The 9020-nt window shown below is 38.7% G+C and overlaps 1 protein-coding gene across 13 annotated transcripts in view; it reads left to right on the top strand.

Moving 5' to 3' along the window:
- PPP4R4 (protein phosphatase 4 regulatory subunit 4) overlaps window positions 1-9020 on the top strand; it is a 139211-nt gene that overhangs the window by 70600 nt on the left and 59591 nt on the right. For 12 of the 13 annotated variants that reach the window (XM_025206278.1, XM_025206280.1, XM_025206275.1 and 9 more), the window contains 3 exons: window positions 1606-1753; window positions 2430-2503; window positions 4457-4563. In XM_025206278.1, the coding sequence (XP_025062063.1) occupies window positions 1606-1753; window positions 2430-2503; window positions 4457-4563 (329 nt within the window). The remainder of the gene's footprint in view (window positions 1-1605; window positions 1754-2429; window positions 2504-4456; window positions 4564-9020) is intronic. The other variant, XM_025206287.1, reaches the window with a different exon arrangement.

The following is a 9020-nucleotide window of genomic DNA, read 5'->3' as shown; positions in this document are numbered from 1 at the left end:
CCCCCCCACTCTGTCACCGCCATTATGGCAGTGCTTCAGTTCTCGTCGTCCCCTTCTGCCTCCAAGGAGCAGGGGAGGGGAATCCCTGTCATCTCCTTCTGCAGAGACAGCCAATCAGAGCGTGAATAAAGCATTATGGACAGAGAGACAGACTTAGGTTTTTATAATATTAGAATTTATTACTGATTGGTTTATTATAGCATAAATCTTGTCTCATGTTTTCCTTTTTCTAACTGAAAAATCAGATTGTTTTTGGTGTTCTATTAAATATAGTCTGGTGGTGATATTGCTCGACTCCCAGCCTGTATGCTAAAAGACAGATTAAGCAGCTGTGAAAGAATCAACTGGAAGATTGAGCTGTCAGACTAGAGCAGTGGTTTTCAGTCTTTTTGGACTGGAGGCACCCCTCACTGAACTCAAGGCACCCTTCCATTTCATGTGAATTGAGTTGCAGCCAGTTTCAAAAACTAATTTATAGATTACAATGCTTGATTTCTTGCAGACTGGCCTGGCAGTGGGAATGAGAGGTTGTCCAGGCAGGGTTAAGCCTGAGCCTATGTGTATCTGTTTAGTTCAGTTGCTTATCTCCTAATGCTTCACTTATCTCCTCACAGCTCACAGTACCCTTCAAAAGGCCCTGTGGCACCCCAGATACCCTGGTTGAGAATCACCAGTCTAGAGAGAGAAAAAATATTAGGGTTTGGATTCATTAGTGAAATATATGTATATAATGATTTAGTAGCAGAATGATACATTAAAATCCCTTGTAACCGGAGATCTATTCAAACACTTTTTCATTCTTTTTCTTTTTGTGAATCAAAGTACATACTCATTAAGTGTAATAACTCAAGTTTTGCACAGCAAGCCCGGTGTTATATACGTATAAATTTGAAATCCCTAGGTGGATTTAGACCTTTATTTTCATTTTAATTGTCAACGCTGTTTACAAACCAACACTTGTTTAGATTTATGCTATCATAGTATTATTATTATTATTAACAACTCTCAAATAGGTACCCTGAACCAAAATCTAGTAAATCAGATTGGTGCCTGATAAAGTTAAGTATTGGTAAACACAGAACTTATTAAATACGTTTCATAATAAAAAGCAACAATGTATTGATATATTGTATATTTTATTTGCCTGTTGTCATTTGGTAATGGAAGACATTTTAAATTAATCCCTGCAATTTTAGTATAATTACCCAGATAAAAACAAATATATATTTATTTCCCTTTAACTTAATACAAACAACTGGAAAAAAAATCTGGGTGGCTTGTTTTTAAACCTTTTTTCTGAGCATAAAAGAAGCATCTATACCTAAACACTGAAGTAACTGATCAAGTCATACAAAACTAAAAAGCTTTGTGAAATTGTAATTTATGTTCCATTTTCCTAACAATTGAGTGTCAAGCATTTACTCTATTGTTTTTAAAATCATCATGTTATGATTTCCGTGATACTGAAAGTATAGCTTAAAAGAGCTTAGAATATCTCCAAACAATTTATTTCAAAAGTAACTTTACATACTGATTCCTAAGACCTGGGTAAATGTTGGAATTTTCTCATTACCTTTTAAATTAATATAATTTCTTATTACACAGGAAGTCCTGCATGTTGCAGGGGTGGAAATGCAGTTAACAGCTGCTGTTTCATTTTTGACTATCCTGCAAGAGGAGTCAGTGTCCATTCATACCTACTCCCACTCCTTCCTACACATCATTCTGCAGAATGTGGAACACAGGGATTCAGGTCAGGGTCATGGTTCTGTGCTGCTGACTGATTGGTTCTATGTGCATTATGTTTCCTTAGTGACTGTACAGTACTATTTCAAGCAATGCATGCAATCGCTGCCAGTTTGAGTTTAATTGATAATGTTTTTAAAATGACATAGAATATGGAAGGTTCTCAGTATAGAGGATTACTTACATAGCTTAAAGTTTCCTTCATTTTACTGTAAACAAATATCTTCCTTTCTGTTTGGAGAACCAGATCCTGAAGTTCTTGCTCAGTCTGAACTTCCAATGAATAAAGTAAACTCTGCCTTAGTAAGCAGAGTGTAAAGGGCTGCAGTATTTCTCTAGTAATGTAAAGATTCAGGGAAGCTATTTTTTAAACACATATTATTTACATAATACAGGAAAATAAAAAATCTTTTGTAGCGAAAATAAAAAAGTTAAATTAAGTAAAGAAATCACACTTCTTTTCCTAAAAGAAACCATAGGATAATTCTCCTGCCTTCTTACAAAAAATTCTGGCCAAAACCTGCTTTTCAGATGAGTAAATGCTAACAGGTAGAATGTATGTCTTTTTCAGTGTCGTTTTAACATCAGACTTATAGCTGATTGAAGAAATGAATGCATCATGCCAGAAGTAGTTTCATAAAACTGACGCATAACATAATATTGAGTCTGTCTGCATCTCACAGGTGTCAGCAATGCATGGCTGGAGACTCTTCTTGCTGTGATAGAAACATTGCCAAAAGAAACCATCAGACATGAGGTAATGCTTCCCCCTACCTTAAGATGCATTATTGGAGAATAGATTAAATGTTTTCTTTTAAATAATGTTCATATTTTCAGAAGTGTGGAATATCTGTATGTCCTATACATTAATGTATTAATGATGAGTCAGCACCTCTTAAAATCAGGCCACATAAGTATATAAAGCGAATATGCTAGGGATAGCTAGAAAGGTCATCTTAAGACTTTCAGTTTTGAGCAAGGAAAAATCCTGTGTGCTGTAGCATTTTAAAATTAGCTGTTCTCAACCGTATACTTTTGGAGTGCCTGTGTTTCTAATTTTCAGGATGGCAGAACATTCTTCCTCATTTACAAATAAGAGTCATTTTGTATGAATAACTTAAAACAACTTGATTTGCACTAAATACTATAAGGGAAATTTATTGTGGGCTCGGGTTCCTCTGCATGGACCAAATACAAAGGTCAGCCCTGCAAACACCCTAGTTGTCCATGCTGTGTGGCTCTGGGGTAGACAGGAATTCTTTCCCTGGTTCCTTATCAAGCTCCTTTACATTCAGCTCAACTAACTCAGTTTTTGTATAGATAAAATATGGCTAATAACCTGTAAAATCTTTGAGGTAGAGAATGTATTTCATTGCATGTAATACATTTATTATCAGTGTACTATATCAAATGATAATTTGTGCAGTCATAAAAGTATTCTATTAAATTGAATTCTTTATTTAAAAAATAGTTTTTAAAGGGTGAAAGGCCAACAAACCCAAAGTGCTACAGCCCAAAGTGTTTGTGTAAAATAGTATTTAAAATGTTGCTTAAAGGAAATATTAGTTTATTTTCTATTTTTTTTCTTACAAAATACTTAAAGATGAATTGCTCCCCTAACACTCTCCCCTGTACAGAACAATTTCAATTTTTATTTTTTGTAAGTGGATTAGATTCCAACAACAATTGTGAAAAGGCTGTATTTTGCTAAGTATTTTGAAGCTGGTTGGCATGTTATGGGAGCTACGATCATTGAGTTAACAAACAGTATATTTATCTATTGTAACTTGTTTCAAATGTAACTTGTTTCATGACAGGGTATTGTAATGGGAAACACATTCTATGGTAATTTTAACCTCGATCATTCCCTGCTCATTTGCTCATAATGTCATAAAAGGAAGCATCAGACTAATCTCAATGTTTATTTCAGCAAGAGAAACAAAATGGCTGCCTCTGCTGCACTGCTACCATTTCTTAATTTGTTTGTTATCTTCTACTGTGACTTTCCAAGAAACGTTGGATAATAAGCTGCGGCAGAGCAGTGGAACTGAATGTCTTAGTGGGGATTTATGGGCAAGAGAGGAAACAACCAGGCACATTGCATTAATCTTTTGTGGTCATGGAGGCAATCATGTTATCTTTTAGCAAATGTCAGCAAAATTTCAGTAGAAGTGCTGTGACTCCCCTGCCCCGCATAGAAGTGGATCCCCTTCTCTATTCATCTCTAAAATATATATGAGAGGGCGAGTGTATCTTTAAATTCAACGGCAAAGATGGTGGTTCTGGGGAAAACTCCCCAGGAAGTGTCAAAGGGTTTCCTTCCCTAATTTGTGTTTGTCCCTGCAAGGAATGATCTAACCTCATATCAGAACTTTCACATAGAGAGTATCTATAAATATGCTTACATAATTCATTCTCTAAATAAAAACATAAGCAGACATGTAAAATTATAATGACTGTAACTGTGGGGTGAATCATAAAGTAGAATTTGGACCAGAATCCAAATGTAACATAGTCGAGTTAGTATTAAACATTAAAATACAGAGTTCTTAATAATCTGTTGATGTGTGTGGTTTTATTGTTGGAGCTACCCTGTTCCATGGGAAAAGTAATGGCCGTTGTGGCATGTACTTCTACACTTTTTTTTTAACAGAAAAAAACATTATTTACTATTTGATTACTTTTTGTCTTCCTGTTTTCTTCATTTTAGATCCTGAATCCGCTTGTTTCCAAGGCACAACTTTCCCAAACACTTCAGTCCCGCTTAGTTAGTTGTAAAATATTGGGAAAATTAGCTAACAAATTTGAAGCTCATATGTAAGTAAATTGTATGTATGTTTTATATTTTATGAAAATTAACAAAAATTATGTTTTTTTAATGGATATTGTCAGTAAAAAGAAAAATAGATTTGCATGTCTATGAAGCTTAACTATAGAATGAATTTCTTTTTATAAATGCATCTACCGGGCTACTAGTTAGTTATAAACCAGGTTTATCATGTAGGCCACAGACATCAGCATGTTCACATCCTGCTGTTTTTCATCAGTCTCCCTATGCACATTCTTGCATCAGTCAAGTGATGGCAATGTACTTGCAAATAAATCTTCTGTTAAGTTTTGGCTAATTTTCTTAAGATAAGCCTTTTGGAAAAGTAGGTGCAGCCATGAAGCAGGTTTCCAATGTCAAAAGGGTTTGCAACATGGGACAAAAATGCTCTTTTGCTTTATTCTAAGCATTTAGGGGTCATGCATTTCAGAGAGATATTCAGATCCTTCAAATTTTGGGTCTTGGAAATAAAAATTCTTAGAAAAACTAATCAAACCGCTGTAATACTCTTATCTCCATGTGGACATTAGACTCCATTTGGGGGAGGGGGGGACAGTGGGGGGGGCAGGAGTAGAGAAGTGAGACTCACGATTCTAAACTTACCATACATTTATTATTACCACCAGTAATAATATTTGCACATACTCAGATAAAGCAGTACAAATCAATTACCTTGTAATTCTAGCTTCTGTTCATTTTATCTAGTGGATACTTCTGGTAGAGGGCCCATCCTTACTCATAATTTGATGTCTTGTCTGTCCGAAATTAAAGTTAAGCTTCAGGTCATTTAAAAACCTGTTAGTATGAGATCCAGGAATCTTGACAATTTTTACCATGATTTCTGGATGCTCTGAAACGTTAAGACCCTTCTACTCATTAAAAGATTAATAGAAGTATCGGCAGTGTGTTATTAGATATTTCTGAAATCCTCCCAATACTAGTAGACTTGAAGATCCCTTTCCTTTACTAGACCCATTTTGAAAACAAAATTAGGGAAATAATACAACAGCCTTGATCCCAGCTTTATAGTTTAGAATCGTGTAAGGGTTACACCTGTATAATGTATGGCACCTAAGCAGTCTCCATCTAGTGGGATCTTTCCAGCAGGCTTGTAGTCAGGAGCCATGGTAAACTGCAGGATTAAACCTTATGGAAGTGTGTCTTCACAATCCAATAGCTTTAATTTTTATCTTAATTTCTTTTTTCTGACTGGTTTCAGCTTTCCTTGTGGAAATTGTACTGTCACCATAGTCATATTTTCCCTCTCTCCTTTAGTTTCTGGGGTGTTTGTATATAAACCATTGCTTCAAAGTTTTGGTTATGATAGAAGGTCAGTTAAATCATCCTCTGTTTAGACAACTAGATGCTAAGAATTTTCTGAAGATAGCTTGTTCTCAAAGCAATCTCTTGAAGTGAAAAACTTTCAAGAAATTGCTCGCTCTCTCTTATTCTTGGAGACATAGGGTCAAGTATTTGCTGTAGGAAGGCATACCATCTATTGGAATTGATCAGGGCAGTGCACATTAAAACCCTGTCAAGGCTAAATTTGCCCCGTTGGGTTGAGACATTTTGAATTGGGATCTGTCTTCTGGTACTCTTATTGTTAAATTCTGAAACTGTGGGAACAACTCAACACAAACATACTTTGGATATACAGTAGTACATTTAGATCAGTGGAAGAGAACACAGCAGATGGATCCACCTGCTTATCATAAGTGTTATCATTAAAGCCAGATTAAAAATATTTAATCTATAATATTCAGGAATACTTACCAGATGAGATCATTTTCCTTAGGAACAGAACTTTCTTTCTGACCTGTCCTAAACTCCAGTGTCATTATCCTGTTTTGTTTTCTTCCATTTTAAAGCATCTTTTTTTCAGGATCCATATTCTTGCTAGAGGAATAGGACAACCACAAACCCTCGTGCTGCATTCTTTGAATTTCTTTTATTATTGATATTGCTGTAGCATCATTCAGGATTGATGCTCTGTTGCAAAAACATAAGATGATGTAGTCCCCCACCTTGCATACAAATAAATTAATCTTCAAGACTTTCTTCCCAAAATAGCGGTAGTTGCCATATCAGCCAGAAGGTGTCTTTTCCTCCTGCTTTCTAAGAAGATTTTTGGTCTCTTAAATGATATCTAGAATATACACAGGATTTCTTTTTATGTATCTATCAGAATGCTACTTTAAAACTCCAAAGGCTAGGGACAGACATTACACATAAACTGGTTTAAGTGATCAGAAACTGGTTTAAACCTGTAGCAGAACGAACGTACACTGCACATAAATCAGTTTGAAAATGGCTGGAACCAGCTCGAGATAAACCTGGTTGAATCAGACTTGACTGATTTGGGTCAAACTGGTTTATGCAGTGTGTGTCCCAGACTCCTTGCTGGTTTAAGTTAAATCAGTCCCCCAGCATCCTGGCATGCTCTCTGAGCTGGGCAGGGCGCTCTGCTCCACAGCAGAGCTGGCCCCTCCCTTCTGCTCCCTGGCTGCAGCTCTGGCAGAGACTGCAGGCATCTGCCTGACTATCCCCTGCTTCCCTGCCCCCCTTCCCACTTCCTGCTAAGCAGGGATTCCCCTTTCCCCTCTGCCTTACACAGGTGCACAGCATTAGCTATCAGACCACATGCTGGCTATGGTTTGTGCAGTTCTGTGCAGACGGGACAAAGGCACAATCAACAGGTAGCTGGTACTATCCCTCTCTTTTTTTAATGGGGTGATAAACACTGAGTTAGAGGTCATAAAAACTGTGTTATCATTTCTCTGCTGGGCTGGTCAGGAGGTGAGGGAACCCCTCCCTAATCAGTGTCCTGCCCGGGCTTGGCCACATCCCCCTCAGCTCAGCATTCTGGAAGAGAGGGAGGGCTGCTCTAGTGCTCCCCGGCTTCTAGCCTGAGCCACTGCAGGCATGTGCCTTCACATCTGGGATGTCTGTGAAATTACAAACTGGTTTAGCTTAGCCAGGTTAGACTAACCTGCAAAGATTGAATCAATTCAGGCTCAGGCTTTTTGAATGTCTGTCCCTAGCCAAAGGGGGCCAAAGAGCATAGGGCTACATAGATCAGTCTTGCAGTACAAGTCCAGTGTGCCTTGCCTTCTGTTTCACTGGGGCCTTTCCTATCTTTAAAAGTGAAGGAAGTAAAAGATTTAATTTCAAGCACTGTTCCTTCTGCTTATTTTAAATCCTAGTAGATCACCCAAGGGAGACTTTTAGATGGCTTGCAGATGTTTAAAAAGAAAAAAGGCGCTTTACTGGAAGAAGTAGCACATTACTTCGACCTGACTTCTATAGATTGGGTGCTTCAGAGGGGCTTTTGGTGCTTTAATCTACAAGTGATTCAATCAGTTATTAGATAAAGCACCAAGCTGCCTCCCCTCCCCCGCTTCCCCTCCCCCAAAGTGTCTGATTTATACAGACATTGAGCAAGTCAGGTTCAACTAATGCGCTGCCTCTTTTGGGCACGTGTTGGGCTTGGTGTGGGAGCACACCGAGTTTAAAGCAAAGTGCTTTTTTTGGGGTTTTTAAAAAATGTCTGCAAGCAACTTCAGTTTATCTTAGTGGCTATAATGTTTACAAATTAGTGGTTTGCTAATGGTTTTCCACTCTGCAGCTAGGCAAACTGCTAAAGAGCCTCTTCAGTTTGGATTGAGCAATCTGGAAAAAAATATAAGTAGGGATCTACTTAAATCGCGTTTTTCAGGGAAAGCAGGAAATCCCCCACTTTTCCTGAAGAGCAGGAAAACACCTTTTCAGCCTGGGGAAGGGGGGTGAAAAACTTACTGGAGGTGAGCCACAACAAGTGGGGAACACATGAAAGCACAGGAAACCTTCCCCTGCAGCACAGGGGCCCCGGAGAAAGTACAGGATCTCTCTGCCAGGCTGAGTCATTCAGCCAGTCAGCATGCTGATTAGCCCAATCACTGGGCAGAGCGGGAGACAAGAAAGGTTTAGAGACAGTACACACAGCACACTGAGTCTAGCTGCTGCACTTAACATCAGGAGGAATGGGAAGACTGTCTACAGAGCAAAGTACATTTCTGCTGTGGGTTATGTGAAGCACTACCCTGAAGGCACTCTTCATGCAGATGGTGGCAGGTCAGGCAGGGCTGCAGTACTTAGCCAGTCTGGGGTCATGGGGAACATGGGTATGCTCAGTGGGAGAGGGAGATGGGAGCAGGCTGTGCAGACTTGGGAGGGTTAAACTGGTGGTTGGAACCGGCAGTGGTGGGGAATCAGGAGCTGGGGGCAGGAGGGGAAATTGGGAGCCTCGTGTTTGTTCTCTACTGGTTGCCTGTCCTACAGTCATCCCCCTTCCTGCTCCTGATCCAGTGTTGACTCCCACTGCTTCAGATAGGCCTCCTGCCCCTAGCAGGATTTTTTTTCTTTTTCAGCAGCCACATTTGGGTGCTGAATGTACCCGCGGCTGCTGTTT

The sequence above is a fragment of the Alligator sinensis genome, unplaced genomic scaffold (genome assembly GCF_000455745.1).
Source record: "Alligator sinensis unplaced genomic scaffold, ASM45574v1 scaffold47_2, whole genome shotgun sequence".
NCBI classification, from domain to species: Eukaryota; Metazoa; Chordata; order Crocodylia; family Alligatoridae; genus Alligator; species Alligator sinensis.
This window is presented reverse-complemented; position numbering and strand designations above follow the sequence as displayed.